This window comes from Pongo abelii, chromosome 20, assembly GCF_028885655.2.
Source record: "Pongo abelii isolate AG06213 chromosome 20, NHGRI_mPonAbe1-v2.0_pri, whole genome shotgun sequence".
Lineage (NCBI taxonomy): Eukaryota > Metazoa > Chordata > Mammalia > Primates > Hominidae > Pongo > Pongo abelii.
Window position 1 is genome coordinate 1344315 of NC_072005.2, and position 20484 is coordinate 1364798.

Sequence of the window (20484 nt, forward strand, 5' to 3'; positions counted from 1 at the left end):
AGCCGGGCGTGCTGGCGCACACCTGTAATCCCAGCTACTTGGGAGGCTGAGGCAGAATTGCTTGAACCGGGGAGGCGAAGATTGCAGTGAGCCAAGATCGCACCATTGCATTCCAGCCTGGCGACAAGAGCGAAACCCCATCTCAAAAAACAAAACAAAACTCAGAAAGGAAAAGGAAAATGCACAGGGAGAATCCTGTGATGGAGAAGGAAGGAAGGCAGGACAGCAGAGATAGGAGCATTTTATTGCTTGTAAATTACATCTCAAAAAACCCACTTCACACACGTTAACTGGAAATATCTTCAAATGAACGGCCGTGAGCGTGCATTATTTTGGTAACCAGAGAAGGCTAAAAATTAAAACTGAAAATTAAAACTGAGCAGGGAAGGCAGTTTTGTGGTCTCATATTATTTGCCCTCAACAAAATTCTTTTGCCCGTGGCCGACATGGTGAAACCCCGTCTCTACTAAAAGTACAAAGATTAGCTGGGTGTGGTGGCGGGCGCCTGTAATCTCAGCTACTCGGCAGGCTGAGGCTGGAGAATCTATTGAACCCGGGAGGAGGAGGTTGCGGTGAGCCGAGTTCGCACCATTGCACTCCAGCCTGGGCAACAAGAGCAAAACTCCATGCCAAAGAAGAAGACAAAAAAGTACACAATTCTGGTGAGGCACGGTGGCTCACGCCTGTAATCCCAGCACTTTGGGAGGCCGAGGTGGGCGGATCACCTGAGGTCAGGAGTTCGTGACCAGCCTGGCCAACATGGTGAAACCCCGTCTCTACTGGGGGTGGTGGCACATGCCTGTAATCTCAGCTACTTGGGAGGCTGAGGCGGGAGAATGGCGTGAACCCGGGAGGCGGAGCTTGCAGTGAGCCAAGATCACACCATTGCACTCCAGCCTGGGTGACAAGAGCGAGACTCCATCTCAAAAAAAAAAAAATTGTGGAACATTATTATTAACTTTTGTGGGTGCCCTTTAGCCATTCCCCCACTCCCCATAGTCCCCAGTCGCTGGCACCCATGCGTCCCCTTCCTGTCTCTGAACTGGCCTGTGCTGGACATTCACCCAAATGGGATCGCATGCCGTGTCGGTGTCTGTGTGTCTCTCGCTGAGTGTGGACTCCTCCAGGGACATCTGCGCCGTGTCCGGTGTCAGAGCCTGGTTCCTGTTCATGGCCGAGTCCTGCTCCATGGTGTGGCTGGGCCGGGCTGTGTTCATTCATCCCTGGATGGGCACTTGTTTACACTTTCTGGGCCCCTTGAATCTGGAACGAGTGTGACAGAATCTCACAGGCATTGCCCAGCCACCCGCTACCAGAAAGCTGAGTCCTGCTCTGGTATGGCCCTGTCTGAAAGAACGTTCCTGAAGCTGGGGATGTTTTCCATGGGCACCTCCAGGCTCCTGGAAATGTGCTGTGACAGCCATGAGGATCACACACAGGCAAGGGGCGTCCCCGGGGATCTTTGTGGTGGCCAGTGTGTGGGGTGGTCAGAAGGGCTGTCCCTGTCTGCCTGGGTCTGGGGGCTGCAGGGACAGCAAGGCACGGGCCCTGGGTGTGGCTGGAGAGGCACGATGCCCCTTAGCTGGTGTTGCTGAGACTCAGGAGCCCTGTGGCCCGTGTGGCTGAGCCGAGGGCCGGGAGGTGCATCCTCATCACGGGGGTCCTGAGGCCTCTCCTCCCTGGTACCCTCTGTGGCAGCAGTGGTGGGGAGCTTGGTCGGAGGGGAGGCGGGGGACACGTGAGGCTCTTGCTGCTGCTGGCAAGTGCCAGAAGGGCTGCCATGCTGGCTTACGCCTGTAATCCCAGCACTTTGGGAGGCCGAAGCGGGCGGATCACCTGAGGTTAGGAGTTCGAGACCAGACTGGCCAACATGGTGAAACCCCGTCTCTACTAAAAATACAAAAATTAGCTGGGCGTGGTGGCTACTCCGGAGGCTGAGGCTTGAACCCAGGAGGTGGAGGTTGCAGTGAGTCCAGATCACGCCACTGCACTCCAGCCTGGGCAACAAGAGCGAAAGAAGAGCGAAACCCTTGTCTCAAAAAAAAAAAAAAAAGTTCCAGAAGGTCTTGGGGCTGAGACATGGGCGGGGCTGGGGGCAGCAAAGTGCCCTTTGAGGATGGGGCCTGGCACTGCACAGGGCAGGCTGGTCGTGAGGCCCCCACGAAAGATCCCAGCATTGGGAGCTCAGCCTTCCCCATCCTGTGCCAGGTCTGGGTTCTGGGGCTGGAGTGTGGAGCCTGGATGCGCCCAGGGGGTTCAGCCTGAGGGTCTGAGACTTTTCCAGGGCAGGGAATTTGACGAGGGCCTGAGCACTGGGCTGACCCCCCGGGTGCCCACGCCTACAACTCACTTCTCACTGGGCACGACCTCTAGCAAAGGCCAGTATTGCCTTGGCCTGTGGGGGTCCCCAAGGTTTCAGGGAGAGAGGAAAGGACCCTCAAGCTTCGGCAACAGCGACAGCCCAGGGCCTGGATGGGCTTCCGGTGGGGAGGGCCTGTGGCAGGGATGGGGTTCATCACATCTCAGACCAAGGCCAGGACATGGCCAGAACCCCGGAATCAGAGGCACTGATCGGGTTCTGTCAGTGACAGGAAGCTGGGCTGAGACAGAGAGGGAGACAGAGCAAGAGACAGAGACAGAGGGAGAGACAGAGACAGGGATAGACAGAGACAGAGGGAGACCAAGGGAGATAGGGACAGAGTGGGAGACGGGAAGAGGGAGACAGAGCGTCTGAGTGCCAGGCAGGTGAGGGGAAGGTGGCCTCCCAGCCTTCAGGTCCAGAAAGCAGCTTCCAGTGGCTGTGGCTACTGAGCTGAAGTCCAGGGTCCCGGGGCACAGCTCCCCTCCCTGCAGCGGCTGTGCAGGACCTGAGGACCTGGGGACTTGGGGAGCCCTCCCTGCCGGGCAGCCCCTCCTGCTTCCCTTCCTTTGGAAGGAGCGGTGCTGGGTCTGAGCCCCAGCCCATCTTCCTCAACGGGGCAGCAGGGCCAAGACCCACGATCCCTAGGCCGAGCCAGTGGCACCTCAGGGGGCACGGCCCTCGCCCACAGATGCCCAGGCCGGCCTGGTCTTCTCTGAACGCCCCCAAGCCTGACTCTTGGTTGCGAATGTCCGTGAGGTTGGGGGACCTGCTGGCCCTGTCCCCCCACTGCTTTCAGCCTTTCATCACCCAATCAAAGACAGAAGCTCAAATGTGGGCACCAAAGTCTAGAGGACGCACCAAACTCCAGGCTCCAAGCACATCCACCCATGGTGGCTTTATTCAGTCGCGTCCCCACGCCCACGGCTCCCTCCACCAGGCAGACAGAGGGGAGGCCACCCCACTGCAGCACCTGGGGATCTTGGGCCAGCAAAGGGTCCCGGCCAGTGGGCACCAACCCCAGGAAGACATGGTCCCCACTTGGAGCTTCCCTCGGCTGCCCTGGCCCTTGAGCCCGTCCTGAGGATTTGTGCTTTGACTCTGACAGGGAGCAGCAGGAAGCTGCCAGCCCACTGCCCCCATGGGTGTCCTCGGAGGGCAGACGGTGGAGCGGCGCTTCCTCAGCTCCCACAGTCAGGCCCCATCAGGGATGGTCACAGTCCAGCCACAGGGGTGACTCTGCCCATCAGTCCCCCCAGGGCAGTGACCAGATCCTGGCTGGGGCAGCGCTGGGAGAGGCCCTCTCTATGGGCCTAAGGTCAATGCAGGTGGGGGCTCGCTGGGCCCAGGCCAATGAACCCACCCGTAGGAGCCCTCACTGGGCAGCAGGGCCAGGAGGGCACCAGGGACTGGCCGCAGAGTCCACTCAGGGCAGGCGTCTGTGGCTTGGAACCTGCCCTCGCCAAGGCACTGGGGGGTTAAGGAGCAGATCCCTCAGACGGCCTTGGGCCAGAAGCTCCCTGGAGAGCCGGGCACCTCGAGGGGCGTCTGGGAGCCTCGCCCTGTCCCAGTGGCTGCTGGCACCCTTGGGAGCATCAGCACCACCCCAAAGCTGGGTGCCTGTGTCGCCACTAAACAGAAGGGAAACTGAGGCGGGGGGCCGGCTGGCAGTGGAGCATTCTGGCAGCGCTGGGCGACCGAGTCCCGACTGGCAGCGGCTGGAGTTTGGTTTTCGGAAGCGAAGGCTGGCGTTGGCAGACAGGGAAGGCCGCCCGACGACGTGCCTCGACTGTGTTAGATTTACTGAAGGAGAGCGGCCTCCTGGGCATGCCACTCAGGCATGGTGAGGGTCTGTGGCGCCACCAGCCACGTGGCAGGGCAGAGGGTGGCGCCGTCCTGCACGCCCCCCACAGCAGACCAGAGTCCCGTCCTCACGCTGCACAGTGGGTGATGTGAGTTTCAAAACTACGCCTCCAGACCGAGACACCCTCCCAGCTGTCAGCAATCCTTGGTGCCGAGCTGCCGGGCACCTGCTGGCTGCTCTCCAGTCTCAAGGAGCTGGGACAGCGGGCGTGGGGAGGAGCTGGCCTCGAGCCCCGAGGTCGTAGGGAGCCAGGCAGGGCCCAGGAGCACCCGGCACTTCCCAAAGCCGGACCCTGTAGAGGACGAGCGTGGAGGGTCTTTCAGGTGGGGGCAGCCCCAGCTGTGTGCCCCAAGGCCCCAGGAAGTGGGGACGGGCCGAGGAGGGAGCCAGGAGCACGGCCTTCCTCCCGGGTGTCTCCAGGGCTGGCCTCGGCTGCCGAGCCTGGTTCACGTGGGGCCGAGGGCCGCATCTGCAGGCGGCTCCAGAGGGCAGCACAGGCTCTCGGCAGGGCCCCTGGAAAGGACAGGGAGGGCTGGCTTTAGCGACTCCACGGGACGGGGAAGCCTGGGCTCTTCTAGGGAGATGGGAAGCTCTTGGGAGGCACCCGTCATCCCGACCACATGTGTGTTCACCAGGCAGTCCCCACTGCCGGGACCCAACTCCAGGGAGCCCCCACAGCCCCGCAGCACCTGCCCTAGACGTGCTCCATCTCTGGGTCTGGGTCGGGCTCCTCCTCCTCATCCTCCTCGTCCTCCTCCTCGTCGTCCTCAGCGCAGGCCTTGTCCAGCGGCACCTCGCCGTCACGGGCCAGCTCCTCCACGTGCGCCAGCATGTCGGCCATCAGCGCCTCCTCCAGGCGCTTCCGCACCTGCTGCACCAGCTCTTCCTGCTTCCTGGGGACACACGGACCTCGCGTTACACCCAGGTGAGCGGCCAGCAGGACGTGGACGCAGGATGAACGTGGGGACCTCGGCTGGGAGGGGAGGCCCGAGGGATCCACAGGCACCCCCAGGACCAGCCCTGGCCCGTGCCACCCCTCCCTTCACAATCCACACAGAGAACGACCGGCTGCCACCGGCCATCACCAGCGTCCGCCACCCTCCCAGATGGCCCACCTGCCACCTCTACTGGGACCAAGGGAGGGGCCTGACCCCTCAGTCCCCAGACCTGGCCCTGAGCCTCCCTGGGGCTCAGCTGTGTAAACCCTTGCTCCTGTCCCTTGACAGACACTGAGTGGGGCAGGAAAACCCTCACCAGGCCAGGTAGAGGCTCATGCCTGGAATCCCAGCACTTTGGGAGGCCGAGGCAGGCAGATCACTTGAGGTCAGGCGTTCGAGACCAGCCTGACCAACATGACGAAACCCCATCTCTACTAAAAATATAAAAATTAGCTGGACGTGGTGGCAGGCGCCTGTAATCCCAGCTACTTGGGAGGCTGAGGCAGGAGAATCGCTTGAACCCGGGAGGCAGAGGTTGCAGTGGGCTGGGATTGTGCCACTGCACTCCAGCATGGGTAACAGAGCCAGACTCTGCCAAAAAAAAAAAAAAAAAAAAAAAAAAAAAAAAAGGCCTCACCAAAATCAGCTACCATCAGCCCGCAGCACCCCCCACCCTCACAGGCCCGGGGTCACCTTTCCACTGCCCACTATGCACCAGTGTGCACTCCTTTACCACGGCTCGGGGGGCCTGAGAAAAAGAATCCACACCCTCGTCTCAACCCACCACCAGGAACGGGGGCCTCCTCCTCGGGGCCTACAAGCTGATGCCAGGCACTGCAGGGTGGCCGCTCCTCTGCCTGCCACCTCCTGGGCCGCAGCACGCGCTTCTGCCGGCCTCCCTCTCCGGCTGCCCAAACAACCCCTCCTAGTTTCTGTTCTGCTTTCACTCCCAGGTGAAGCTGACTGTGTTTCTCCCCAGTTGTGGCCGAAGCTCAGCCGCCCCCTGCCCCCGGGGTCTCTCTCCAGCGGCTCCTGCAGACCTGAGCTGCTCCTTCTCACTCTGTCCCCACCACCCAGAACACCCTGGGCCATCTACTCGACTGCAGCCACCACCTGCTCGTCGTCTTTCCAGACAGGGCCCCACCTCCTGCTGAACCCACCACCAAGTTCCTAATTTCAATGCCCTTTTCTATTTCTATAAGTTCTTATTTTATTCTTTTAACTCTGTCACCCAGGCTGAATTGCAGCAGCAGGATCTCAACTCCGCCTCCCGGGTTCCAGTGATTCTCCTGCTTCAGCCTCCCGAGTACCTGGGACTACAGGCATGTGCCAAAACACCCAGCTAATTATTTTATTTTTAGTAGAGACGAGGTTTCACCATGTTGGCCAGGCTGGTCTTGAACTCCTGACCTCAGGTGATCCTCTCGCCTCGGCCTCCCAAAGCGCTGGGATTACAGGTGTGAGCCACTGTGCCCGGCCTTATTTCTGCAAGTTCTGCAGGGCTTTTAATGATCTGCCTGCTATTTCTCACAGTCTTGTTCTTTTCTTTTGTTGACAAGTCTTCCTATTTCACCATCTTCATTTCGGGGAGTTCTCTGAGCGCGTGGAGAGTGTAAATGGATCTCAAACCCAAATAAGGGGGCCCAGAGGTACCACGGCCGGAGGAGGATGCCGCCGGCCGCTCCGGACGGAACCCTTGGTGCCCACAGTTTGTGTGCTTGTGGGGGTGGCGTCTCAGGTCCATCTCTTCACCCTGCGTCGCGGCACAAGGTCTCTTCTTGTGCCCAGGGGCCTTTAACCCCGGCTGCTGCCACAGGAAACCCGCATGCCCAGCGCCTCCCTGGCCGCTCCGGGTCTCGGCTCCTTCTTTCTAGAACCGTCAAGTTTCCTTTCCTTCTTCTGACCTAAGCCGTGTGCTGCACTGAACGTGAAAGGCCCCGTCTTCGCTCCAGCACTTCCAGAGTTTCCTGCAGGCACCTCCGTCACCAGGCGGCCTTGCGTCCACTCTGCACACTGGATGTGGGTTCGGCCCTGAGGCCCCGCAGGAGGGCCCCTCACCCCTGGGCTGCTCAGCCTCACCTGACTGCTGCCTGTTTCTGAGCGGCCGTGTTCCCTGCTGTTCGTTCCGAGGCTCTGCACATCAGAACCGCCCCTCAGCAGGCACTCTGAGCCATCTCCCTGAAGGCAGAGAGCCCTGGCCTGCCCTGTTCCTCCGTCTCCAGGGCCCAACATGGAGCCCAGCACCCAGCACAGCCAGTCCTCACGGGCTCAAAGGGCCATACTCTTTTCGAGGACATTCCTCCAAGGGGAGCCTGGCTCGCCCTGAACCCAGGACACGGGTGAAACAGTTCATACTGCTCCGACGATGGGTCCCCTTGCCCTGGCTATTTCTGTTTCAAAACCCCAGCAGCGTCGTGGGGAGACGGGAAGCACGCAGGCACATGGGGACACTCAGGGTCCCCACGGCCACAAGAGACAGGGTGGAGGAGCAGGAGACCAGGCCAAGGGGCTACCTGATGTCCTCGTCGGTCACCATGAAGGCTTTGCACAGGGGCTGCGTGGTGTTGAGCCACACGCCAGGGTTCTTCTCCACGGCGGCCGAGAGCTGTCCCGTGATGGGCATGGTGCTAGTGTGCAGGGCGCTGGCGATGGCCGACAGCAGCGTCTCATCCGTGCAGCCAGGTCCCACCCCTGCCAGGCAGTGGACAAACAGTCGCAAGTGGAGAGGTCACCACGGGGCAGCTATGGCCCAGACAGGCCACGGAAATGCCCCAAGAATGGGAGCTGCCACCTTCTCCCCCCGACTCGGGTTCCATTTCTAAATTCCCTCTCCCGCTTGTGTTACTACATTCATAATAGAAAAAAAAGCAAGTTAGGCCAGGCGCGGCGACTCCCGCCTGTGATCCCAGCATCTTGGGAGGGCGAGGTGGGAGGACTGATTGAGCTTAGGAGTTTGAGACCAGCCTGGACAACATAGAGAGACTCCTGTCTCTACAAAAGAATTAAAAAATTAGCCAGGTGTCACGCTGCATGCCTGTGGTCCCAGCTACTCAGGAGGCTGGGCTGAGAGAACCACTTGAGCCCGGGAGGTAGAGGCTGCAGTGAGCAGTAACAGCACCACTGTACTTCAGCATGGGCCATGGAAAGGCTGCCTTTTGTTTTTTGAGACGGGGTCTTGCTCTGTATTTTCTTTTTTTTTTTGAAACAGAGTCTCACTATGTTGCCCAAGCTGGTCTTGAACTTCTGAGATCAAGTGAAACTCCTGCCTCAGCCCCCCCAAAGTGCTGGGATTATAGGTGTGAGCCACTGTACCCAGCCGACCCTGTCTCAAAAAACAACCACCAAAACCATGCAAGAGCTGCATTCTTTGTTCTGTGGTGTGGACGTGCTGGGAGGGTACAGGAGCAAAGTCAGCTGTCCTTGTTTGTTTATTTAGGATCTCCATGGCAAAACTGCACTCCTGCAGGTGAAAACAGCCCCGGGCCTGCGCCACACCTGGAAGCCACAAAGCCCCACCCGCAGGGTCTCCAAGGTCAAGAATGAAGGGCCCAGCCCAAGCGCCCTTACCCATCCCCAACCCCACTGGGCCCCCTCCTCCTGCCCCAGTCACAGGCAGATTTGCCCTAAGCACCCACAGCAGGAACAGCCATCCACCCTGCCAGGAGATGAGGGCACCTGCAGTGCCTCCACCCCACCCGGCACATCCCCTTCCGCCTCCCTCAGGCGCCCGCTCACCCTGCAGGCCCTTGGGGAGGTCCATGGTCTTGACCAGCTCCTCAGCAATGTCGAAGGCGTTCAGGCCGCTCAGCTTCTTCTCCCAGAAGAGCTGCCCCAGACACAGATGTGAACCTCAAGAGCGGCCCTGCCCTCTCCCCACTCCAGGTCCTTGCTGGGCTCCAGGGAGGCCCACCTGGCCTCCTTCCCCCATGTGGGTCCCAATGGGGCATCTCCCCTCCCACTGCCTTGGGTCTCCAGACCCTACCCAGGCTTTCCACAGCCAGGGATCCAGTGGATGTTTGTAAATAAGAATAAAAAATACACATGCAGTGGCTCGCGCCTGTAATCCCACCACTTTAGGAGGCCAAAGTGGGTGGATCACCTGAGGTCAGGAGTTTGAGACCAGCCTGGTCAACACGGTGAAACCCCTTATCTACTAAAAATACAAAAAAAGGTCGGGTGTGGTGACGGGCGCCTGTAATCCCAGCTACTTGGGAGGCTGAGGCAGGAGAATCACTTGAACCCAGGAAGTAGAGGTTGCAGTGAGCTGAGACCACACCATTGCACTCCAGCCTGGACAACAAGAGCAAAACTCCATCTCAAAAAAGAAAAAAAAATAAAAAAATTAGCCGTGCGTAGTGACGGGTACCTGAAATCCCAGCTACTTGGGAGGCTGAGGTGGAAGGATCACTTGAACCCAGTTGAAACCAGGAGGCAGAGGTTGTAGTGAGTTAAGATCCTGCCACTGCACTCCAGCCTGGGTGACAGAGAGAGACTCTGTCACAAAAAAAAAAAAAAAAAAAAAAAGAAAAAACAAAAAGAAAATACACACGGTTCTCAGGTTTCTCAGTAGGTTACACAGTCACATATGGGCAGTCAACCCCCTGTATCTGTGGGTTCCATAACCACACACCCAACCAGCTGCAGACTGAAAATATTTGGGGGGAAAAAAGATAAAAAGAATACAACTGGCCAGGTGAGTTGGCTCACACCTGTAATCCCCACAATTTTGGAGGCCAAGGTGGGAGGATCACTTGAGGCCAGGAGCCTGAGACCAGCCTGGGCAACATACAGAGACTCTGTCTCAAAAATGAAAAACTAAAAAAAAGAATAAAACACAACAAGGAGCGTCACAAGCATCTACACCTCATAAGAAACCTAGCAGATACCTGCAGGTAATGTGCAAACATTAGACCATTTCCATTTTTAAAAAATATTTATTTTATTTTTGAGACAGGGTCTCGCTCTGTCGCCCAGGCTGGAGTGCAGTGGCACCATCTTGGCTCACTACAACCTCCACCTCCCGGGTTCAAGTGATTCTCCTGCCTCAGCCTCCCGGGTAGCTGGGATTACAGGCGCCCACCACCACGCCCAGCGAATTTTTGTATTTTTAGTAGAGATGGGGTTTCACCATGTTGGGTCAGCCTGGTCTCAAACTCCTGACCTCTCAGGTGATCCACCTGCCTCGGCCTCCCAAAGTGCTGGGATTACAGGCGTGAGTCACCGCGCGAGGCCATACTAGACCATTTTCTATGAGGGGCCTGAACATCCCCAGATTTTGGTATCTGGGGGTTGAGGGTGGGACGTATCCTGGAACCAGTGCCCTGCACATTCCAAGAGGGGACCGCAGGACTGGGTCTTGCTCTGTCCCCCAGGCTGGAGTGCAGTGGTGTGATCATAGCTCACTGCAGCCTCAGCCTCCTGGGCTCAAGCAATCCTCCCACCTCAGCCTCCCGAGAAGCTGGGACCACAGGCGTGCGCCACCACGTCTAGCTAATTTTTTACTTGTTTTTTGCCTCGTCATGTTGCCCGGGCTAGCCTGGAACTCCTGCGCTCACTGCGTCCGCTCCACGTACGATCTTATTCCAAATGTCCACCCACCAAAGTGAACAAGCCGGCCGGGAAGGCTGGGGTCGCTGTGCGTTGAGCTCACCTGGCGCGGCTGGTCCACCGCCTTCTGCGGGTCGCTCTTGACCTTGTTGCTGGGGTGGTTGGTAATCTTGGTCACCGGCTGCTTGAAGATGGACGCCGTCTGGCGCACGGGCAGCGCCGTGTTCAGGTCGGGCTTGCCCTGCGGGAGGAAGGGTATGCAGTCCGGCCTGGGGGCGCCCCGGCGGCGCGGAGCCTCACGGGGTGCGGGGCCCGGGTGACCCCCCGCCTTGCCGGCGCCCCTCGTGTCCCCCGCGCCCGCCAGGACCCCCACGGTCCGGGGAGGCCGCTCCCGCAGGGTCGGTCCGGCCGGCTCTGGAGCCCCCGCCGCGGGCCGCGTCCTCGCCATGCGCCCTGCGCTCTGCACCCTGTGGCCTGCACCTTCCGCTCTGTGCCCTCCGCCCGCTGTGACCTCCTGCGCTCAGGACGCCGGGCTGTGTCGCCTGCAGCTCACGTCAGGGCCGCGTCCCCGCCTAGAACGCCCCGCGCCGACGTCACCTGCATGACGCCACCACTCACCTTGACCTGGTTGGAGGAGTCGTAGCGCACGCGCTGGCGGCTCTTGTTCATCTTGCTCATCAGCATCTTGCCCGTGCGGAAGTCGAAAGTGCTCAGGTCCATGGAGCCGCCCAGGTAGCGCGCCAGCTGCGGCTTGCTGCGGAACTTCTTCCCGCTCGGGCTGCGGGGAGGGGGGACGGTCGGCGCCCCGGGCGGACCCCAGACCCCAATCCCAATCCCAGTCCCAGTCCCAGCCCCAGCTTCAGGCCGCGACCCCAGACCCAGACCCCAACCCGGCCCTGACCCCAAACCCAGGCCCTGGCCCCAGCCCCCAATCCTGGCGTGACCCCAGACCTTCATCCCAGACCCCAGCACCCCACAACTGGCCCCCAGATCTGGGCGCCAGCCCCAGACCCAGAGCACTGGCCCCGATCCTCACACCCTGGCCCTAGCCCCAGCCTTCACATCGGATCCTTGCCCCAGACCCCCAACCCCGGTCCCCTCTGAATTCCCCCCACCGTAGGCCCTGGCAGCGTCAGGCACAGCAGACGCTGAGTTCAGGTACAAACGCTACTACCTACAGGAGTTTGGGCCCCGGCTCTGGGAGGATGGCTCACATTTCCAGAACATTCCAGAAATGGAATTTAGGTCACATTCTTGAGAAAAGACCCCATGGAGAACAGGTATGTGAGGGACAGCCCTAAAAGCAATCTCCTTCCACCCTGGGGTTACAGCAGCAGGGCCAGACTGGGAAAGGGGTCTCGTTCTAAGATCTGGGGCCAGGCCCTAACAGCTACGTGGGCATAACCCGACCGGAGAGTTTGCAACAAGGCAGCCAGGTAAACACAGACCTGCTCTCAGACATGGGGCTCTGCTCTCAGCCTGCCACGGACAAGCACCGGCAATTCATCCTCTCCAGGACATAAGGACACCCACCTATGGGTTGCCCTGTGTGTCACATGTGGTCACTCTACAGGATGACAAGCACCCAACCCAACACATCGTCATCATGGTTGGGATGTAAGATGGAACAGCCATGTTGGAAAAGCCTGACAGCTCTTCACCGAGTTTCCGGATGACCCGGCCACGCCACTCTTAGGTATCTGCCCGAGAAATGAACACACATCCACACCATCACTTCTACACGGATGTCCCCAGGAGCCCTACCACAGGAGCCAGAAGGTGGAAGCAGCCCAGACGCCTTCAATGGATGAACGGACAAACGCCCATCCACACGATGGGACACGACTCAGCCATGAAAAGGAGTGAGGCTCTGACACAGGCCACAGCGTGGATGCACCTTGAGGACGTCACACTCAGTGAGACGCCAGACACAAAAGGCCACACAGTGTGTGATCCCATTTCTATGAAATGTCTAGAACAGGATAATTCAGAGACAGGAAGGGGACGCACAGTGCCAGAGGCTGGGGTGCGGGATGTGGAGTGGCTGCTGATAGGGATGGGACTTCGTTTCTTTCTTTCCTTTTGGAGATAGGGTCTCACTCTTGCCCAGGCTGGAATGCAGTGGCTCAATCACAGCTCACTGCAACCCTGAACTCCTGGGCTAGAGTGATCCTTCCACCTTAGTCTCCCAAGTAGCTGGGACGACAGGCACAAGCCACCACGCCTGGCTAATTTTTTTTTTTTTTTTTTTGAGATGGAGTCCCACTCTGTCGCCCAGGCTGGAGTGAAGTGGCTCCATCTTGGCTCTCTGCAACCTCCACCTCCCAGGTTCAAGTGATTCTCCTGCCTGAGTCTCCTGAGTAGCTGGGAGTACAGGTGACTGCCACCACACCTGGCTAATTTTTGTATTTTTAGTAGAGACCAGGTTTCACCATGTTGGCCAGGCTGGTCACGAACTCCTGACCTCAGGTGATCTGTCCGCCTCGGCCTCCCAAAGTGCTGGGATTACAGGTGTGAGTCACCGTGCCCAGCCTAATTTTTTTTTTTTTTTTTTTTTTAGACGGAGTCTTGCTCTGTCACCCAGGCTAGAGTGCAGTGGCGCGATCTCGGCTCACTGCAACCTCCGACTTCCGGGTTCACGCCATTCTCCTGACTCAGCCTCCCGACTAGCTGGGACTACAGCTGTCCACCACCACGCCCGGCTAATTTTTTATATTTTTAGCAGAGATGGGTTTTCACAGTGTTAGCCAGGATGGTCTCGATCTCCTGACCTCATGATCTGGCTGCCTTGGCCTCCCAAAGTGCTGGGATTACAGGCGTGAGCCACCGCGCCCGGCCAATTTTTATATTTTTTTATAGAGATAGGGTCTCGCCATGTTGTCCAGGCTGGTCTGGAACTCCTGAGCTCAAGCAGTCCTCCCATCTTCCCTCCCAAAGCTTTGGGATTACAGGTGTGAGTCATCACGCCCTGCTGTTTCATTTCTTTTTTTTTTTTCATTTTTACTTTTAGACCCAGGGTCTCCTTTTGTTGCCCAGGCTGGAGTGCAGTGGTGTGATCATAGCACACTGCAGCCTTGACCTCCTGGACTCAAAGGATTGTCCTGCCTTGGCCTCCTGAGTAGCTAGGACTACAAGTGTGCACCACCATGCCCAGCTAATTTTTAAATTTTTTGCATAGATGGGGTTTCGCTATGTTGCCCAGGTTGGTCTCCAACTTATGATCTCAAGAGATCCTCCTGCCTTGACTTCCCAAAGGGATTACAGGCGGCAGCCACCATGCCTGGCTGGTTTATCTCGATAAAATCATTTAGAAATAATAGCACTTGTATGGTGCTTACTAGGCCAGGTACCTCAAACATATTCTGTCTATAAACTCAGTCAACAGTCACTTTTATTAATAATGCATCAGCCTGAGATTGGTGGGTAAGCTCTGTTTTGCTGTTTTCCCAGAATCCTCTAGGGCAGGCTCCTCCTGTCCTCTTCTGCCCCTGCCCCAGACGACCTGGCCCACGGTGGACACCAGATGTCAGACAACTGAGACAGCTCAGAACGATCTCCCATAGCCAGAAGGAAACTCAATTCTGCAGGCACTGCACAGAAATGCTTGGTCCCGTGCTGAGCTCAATCGCCTCTACCCAGCATCTATGTACTGGGCTGATACATAGATCACAGGAAGTTTTATTCTCTCCACCCTGCCCCGCAACCCCGGGCAAATTCCATGGTCCACAAGGACACGGGCGGGCTCCGGCATGTCCACTAGGACAGGGCGCCTCAGGGAGGGCACGAGGACAAGGGCCTGGGGGTCTGAAACCACTGAGGGCTCTTCCCGGAGATTTACTTTTGAGACTTACTCTTTTAATTACTCTCCAGGCTGGCTGATGTTAAGTCAAAGCTGGTTTGCCCAGGGCAGTGGAAAGAAACCAAGAAACCAGAGGCTCAGACTCAGGCTTCACGTAGCCACAAGGAAGAAGAGACCCCACAAAACACTCCCAACAGCTCTTTGCCTCCGGGCACCCCAAAGAGAGGCTGTTCTGCCTTTTAAGATGAAGGGAAACAAGGCAGGGTGTGGTGGCTCACGCCTATAATCACAGCACTTTGGGAGGCTGAGGTGGGTGGATTGCCTGAGCTCAGGAGTTCAAGACCAGCCTGGGCAACACGGTGAAACCCATCTCTACTAAAATACAAAGAATTGGCCGGCGCAGTGGCGCGCGCCTGTAATCCCAGCTACTCGGGAGGCTTTGGCAGAATTGGCTTGAACCCAGGAGGCGGAGGTTGCAGTGAGCCGAGATCACGATACTGCACTCCAGCCTGGGCGACAGAGCAAGACTGTGTCTCCAAACAAAAAGGTAGAAGGCAAACAAGAGACACAGATCACAGACTAGTTGTTAAGACTGGGGGTGGGCACACAAGGCAGTGGTAAATGGGCCTGGGGTTCTTTCTGGGGTGATGGAAATTCTAAAATTGAATCTGAGGATAGCTGCCCATATCCGTAAATATGTGACTATGCTAAAAAACCATTGACTCGTGCACTTTAAATGACTGTATTGTATGATACATAAACTGTATCTCAATAACACCCTCTCAAAAAGAATAAATGCAGTGGCTCACACCTGTAATCCCAGTACTTTGGGAGGCAAAGGAGGGCCGATCACCTGAGATCAGGAGTTCGAGACCAGCCTGACCAACATGGTGAAACCCCATCTCTACTAAAAATACAAAATTAGCCGGGCGTGGTGGCACACGCCTGTAATCCCAGCCAGTTGGGAGGCTGAGGCAGGAGAATTGTTTGAACTCGGGAGGTGGAGGTCGCAGTGAGCCCAGATTGCACCACTGCACTGCACTCCAGCCTGGGCAACAAGAGCGAAACTCGGTCTCAAAAAAAAAAAAAAAAAAAAAAAAAGGCAGGCGCAGTGGCTCTCACCTGGAATCCCAGCACTTTGGGAGGCCAAGGTGGGCAGATCACCTGAGGTCAGGAGTTCAAGACCAGCCTGGCCAACATGGTGAAACCCCGTCTCTATTAAAAATATAAAAATTAGCTGGGGGTGGTGGTGGGGGCCTGTAATCCCAGCTACTCGGGAGTCTGAGGCAGGAGAATCGCTTGAACCCGGGAGGCAGAGGTTGTAGTGAGCTGGGATTGCGTCACTGCACTGTGGCCTGGGCCAAGAGTGAAACTCCATCTCCAAAAAAAAACCCCACTGAATTGTACATTTCTAAAAAGTGACTTTGGCCAGGCAGTGGCTCATGCCTGTAATCCCAGCACTTTGGGAGGCTGAGGCAGGTTAAATGCTTGAGTCCAGGAATTCGAGACCCGTCCAGTCTAGGCAACACAGCAAAACCCCATCTCTATAAAAATAAGCCAGGTATGGTGGCACATGCCGGTTAATTCCAGCTACTTGGGAGGCTGAGCTGAGAGGGTCACCTGAGCCTGGGAGGTCAAGAATGCATAAGCCGTGATTGTACCACTGCACTCCGGCCTGGGTGAGACCCTGTCTCAAAATTTAAAAAAAAAAAGGTAGCTTTTGTGTAATGTGAATTATATCTCAATTTTTAATAAAAGTCATGCCCCTCTATTGACACAAAAAGATGTCCCTGAGATTTTATTCAATGAAAAAAGAACAGCCTTGATAAAACCACACGTATAGACCTGCAGACCTGCAGAGGGCGGCTCTGGGCTGAGTCTGGCTTCACCCTCTGCAGAGAAACCTGAAATCTCTAGCCTGTTTAGAGGAGAGCTTGTCCCTGCTTTTCTCCACTGCTAGACCCTCATGCTCAGGGCCAGGGCCCAGAATGGAAATGAGAGAGGTGGGGTGATGACAGCCTCAGGATACTCCGCTCAAGCTGGCCTTGGTTCTAGCTCCCAAGCTGCAGCCACCTCTTAGGGGGTTCCTGCTGCCTGGACGCCTCTCCCTGTCACTCAATGTCACGTCCTCAGAGAGGCCCTCCCTGACCCCAGTCTCATTCAGGCCCCATCATCTGCCCTCCCAGATTTCAGCATGTGTCACCGCAGATCTCAGGACGTGTACCCACAGCTGTAATGGGAAGTGACTGGTGCCCTGGCTGTCACTTGTAAGCGGGAGGGCCCGGCCTCACTCCTGGCTGAATGGTCGGGATCCAGGCAGCGCCTGGTGCTGGGGAGGCTTGTTTTTGACAAGGGGCTGCAGAGGCCGACACAGACCTGCCGTGGACTCTACGGCAGCCTTTGGGAGAAGGAAGCCCAGAAACGTGCTTGGAGGGAGCGTGCAGGCAGGCCCGGCCTCCTCCTGACAGAGGACAGAACACAGGGCTGCAGGCTTTCTAAAGAGCCAGAGAGCCAGTAAAGGGGTCGAGTACCAAACGGGGATGCAGGAGCCTGTCCCTCAGAAACAGGGAATGCAGTATCACTATGCCAATGCCTGCAATTACAGGGTTCCAGCTCATAAGGGTACACATTTGGGGACCAAGTTTCCCCTCTCTTGCTGTCCTCCAACTTTCCAGGAACCAGTCCCTGAGCTCCTCCTGCAGGACGAGGCCCCACACACTGCTTCTGATCACAGCCATCCTTTCCCCGCTCACTTTCCTCACTTTATCTCCCCAAACCGGGACAGTCAAGAACCACAGAGGACCGAAGTGCACAGTGGACGGAGTGGTCGTTCTGCCCCTCCTTGGCTCGTGGAAACCACCTGCCCTCACCTGGGCAGTCTCCGGCCCACGACCCCAAGCTGTGGGAAAAAGGGGGACCGGCCGCACACCCCCGTTTACCCAGGTGCTCGGCACATGGCAGGCGTCCGCTTTCCCCTCCTAGGGGACCTGAAGGCGCCACGGGACACTGAACCAAGGGGAGGGCGCAATCAAAGCTGGCCCAGAATCAAAAGCATCTTTCCCGAGCCAGGGGGGGAAAAAAAAAAGGAGGACAAACAGCAGGTGGCTGACTGGGGCTTGGCTGCAGCAGGCGACTAAGTCTTTGTTCCACGGAGGGGGTTCCCTGCGACCTTTCTGAGCAGCGCCTTGTTCCAATTTGGGGAGGGGGGTCTCTGAAAGCCTACGACCACCAATAACATCCACGCAAAAACTACCGTTAGGTGGGCTCGGAAAGTCGCAAGCCTCAGGTCCCCACCCTGAGGGGGCCACGACCCAAGAGGACCAGAGGCCTCAGAAGGAGTCGGGGGAATACCTTTAAAAAAAGCTACACTGCGCGGGAGACCAGTCACCCTGAGGCGCTTATTCCCAGGACTGGGGTGAGCCCAAGAACCTGTATTTTCACGCACGCCCTCCCCGATCCCCCCATGAGCCCTGCTCCCCGAAATCCCGGCTGGCCACCCCCTCGGGCTCCGCGCCACCCCAGGAGCGCCCCAAGAAAGCACCCCCTGCGTCTCACGGGAACCAAAGGGACAGCCCACCCTCCACCCCTGCCTCCCGGCAGCATCTGGCCGCCGCCAAGCGCCCCTGGCCCAGCGCGCACGAACAAAGGCCGCAGTCGCCGCCCGGCAGCCAGTCCCCGAACGGCCGGCCGAAAGCCATGCGGCCCAACAAGCAGCGCACGCGCACTGGGCCTCCGCGCGCCGTGCGGACACGCACGCAAGACGCACGCACGCACGCACGACGCACGCGCGGGGCCCAGGCCGCGGCCCGGGGCAGGGGCGCCGAGGCCGCCGCAGAGGCCGCTGGGAGGCGCCCGTTGAGGCCCTGCGCGGCCGGCGCGCTCATTCACCTATAGTAAAAGACATCCCTGTGGCCGGCGGACAGCCCCGACCTTCTGGGCACTTCTTCCCTCTCCCAGCCCTGCGGGAGCGCCGGGCACTCCCACCTCTTCCGCTCCATTGCGCCCGGGTCCTCGGCCCGCCGCCGGGCCCGCCGCCGCCGCCGCCGCCGCCCGGACCCCCGCTCGCCGCCGCCGCCTCAGCTGCCTCCGCTGCCGCTGCCGCCGCCGCCGCCACTTGCCGCGGCTGTTCCGGCCCGCGGGCCCCCGCCCTCCGCCCCCAGCCGGGCGCGCGCCGGCTTTGCCGCCCTCTCGGCCCCCTCCCCGCGCTCGCCAGCCCCCGCTCGGGGGGCCCGCTCCGCCCACCCGCCCGCGCGGGGCGCCGCGGTGCGCAGCCGCGGCGCCAGGCCCCCGCCCCCCTACGACCCCGCCAATCAGCGCTCTGGGAGGGGCGGGCCCTCGAGCGGCGTGCGCGCCTGCGCCCTGGGCCTTGAGAGCTGCTAGTGCCCAGCAGCTGTGCCCGGAGCCCGCGCAGCTCCGTTCACTGTGCCCTGTCTCCCCCGGCCGCATGGTGCGCGTGCGCGGGGACATGCTTTCGGACTAGTGGGGTCCTTTCCCCCGACCTTTCTCCAGCCCAAGTCTTGGGGACTCTGGCCCAGTGACTGGACCCAGTGACCCGCCCTCCTGGTCTCCCAGCTTCCGAGCTTTTTACGAGCGTCCAAATCTGGGGGACTTCCCGCGTGACCACCCCCTCCATGCCCCCAAGTTCCCTCCAGTAGCTTTTTTTTTTTTTGAGACGGGGTCTCTGTCACCCAGGCTGGAGTGCAGAGGCGCGATCTTGGCTCACTGTAGCCTCCGCCTCCTGGGTTCAAGCTGTTCTGCCTCAGCCTCCCAAGTAGCTGGTTCCACGGACGGCTAATTTTTGTATTTTTAGTAGAGACGGGGTTTCACCATATTGGACAGGCTGGACTCGAACTCCTTACTTCAGGTGATCAGCCCACCTCGGCCTCCCAAATTGCTGGGATTACAGGCGTGAGCCACCGCGCCCCGCCCAGCTGCTTTTTGACCCCTCAAAATCCAGGAATCTGAGCCCCCCCCCCTCCCCGACCACCCCCTGCACCTTAGTCCAGCCACCATCTCTGGCCAGGAGAGTTCCAGGACCTTCCTGCGGAATCGCCCACCCCCTGTTGTCTCCCCTTAACCCCTTCCCCAACCAGCCAGAGGGATCCTGAAATGGAAACGGGTGGGCTGCCCCCCATCAGTTCCCCCTGATAGCATCGCTCCCAAGGCTAGGGCTGGGCAGGCCTGCACAGGTGTTCAAGGACTGAGTCTAGCTGCTGTGCTCCCCTGCCTCCAGCTGGAGAAACTGTCCTGGTTCTAAGGACTCCTTTGTTGTCACTGGGTCCACCCAATCTGGGATGCTCTCCCGTCTGAAGATCTCATCCCATTTTCAAAGTCCCTTTAGCTGCAGGTTCCAGGGAGTAGGACAGGCACATTCATTTACTGATTGATTGACTGACTGACTGAGACAGAGTCTCGCTCTGTTGCCCAGGCTCGAGTGCAATGGCGTGATCTCGGCTCACTGCAACCTCTACCTCCCGGGTTCAAGCGATTCTGCCTCAGCCTCCTGAGTAGCTGGGATTACAGGGGCTCGCCACCACACCCGGCTAATTTTTTTGAATTTTTAGAAAAGATGGGATTTCACCTTGTTGGCCAGCTGGTTTCAAACTCCTGATCTCAAGTGATCCGCCCACCTCGGCCTCCCTAAGTGCTGGGGTTACAGGTGTGAGCCACAGCGGCCGACGGAACGGGCACGTTTTCGGGATGTTGTGCTGACCACAGAAGCACTGAATAAATCAGGATGGATGGGTGGATGATGGTCGGATGCCCCGCTCACCCCACCTCGTGGTGAGGTGAGGTGAGGTGAGACAGCCAGCTCTGTCTCCTGAGCAGCTCAGTAGCTGGTTACTGGCCTGAGACTGAGACCCCATAGCATTGGGCTGCCATGGAAGCATCAGTGCTCCCAAGGACAGGAAAGTCTATGTCGTGGACTCAGAGCCAGGCACTTACACCCCAGAACCAGCCGTGGTACTTGACTAGG

At 58.5% G+C, this 20484-nt stretch overlaps 1 protein-coding gene across 6 annotated transcripts; it reads right to left on the reverse strand.

Moving 5' to 3' along the window:
- Nucleotides 1-225: 225 nt before the first annotated feature.
- On the reverse strand, nucleotides 226-18607 carry MBD3 (methyl-CpG binding domain protein 3). Of its 6 annotated transcripts, none has more exons than XM_024236256.3 (8): nucleotides 16736-18228; nucleotides 12157-12408; nucleotides 11327-11486; nucleotides 10812-10949; nucleotides 8897-8987; nucleotides 7675-7852; nucleotides 4913-5116; nucleotides 3233-4736 (listed from the first exon to the last, which is right to left on the reverse strand). In XM_024236256.3, the coding sequence occupies exons 2-7, from the start codon at nucleotides 12168-12170 to the stop codon at nucleotides 4918-4920; spliced, it is 780 nt and encodes a 259-aa protein (XP_024092024.1). In that variant the 5' UTR covers nucleotides 12171-12408; nucleotides 16736-18228; the 3' UTR covers nucleotides 3233-4736; nucleotides 4913-4917.
- Nucleotides 18608-20484: the final 1877 nt, after the last annotated feature.

Excerpts from the sequence above, each read along its gene's own strand:
- MBD3 (XM_024236255.3), bottom strand. The coding sequence starts at position 18,505 with ATGGAGCGGAAGAGGTGGGAGTGCCCGGCGCTCCCGCAGGGCTGGGAG. Across the intron at positions 11,487-18,395 it reads AGGGATGTCTTTTACTATAG|CCCGAGCGGGAAGAAGTTCC; the intron begins GTGAATGAGCGC and ends CCCTCCCCGCAG. Across the intron at positions 10,950-11,326 it reads ACTCCTCCAACCAGGTCAAG|GGCAAGCCCGACCTGAACAC; the intron begins GTGAGTGGTGGC and ends TTCCTCCCGCAG.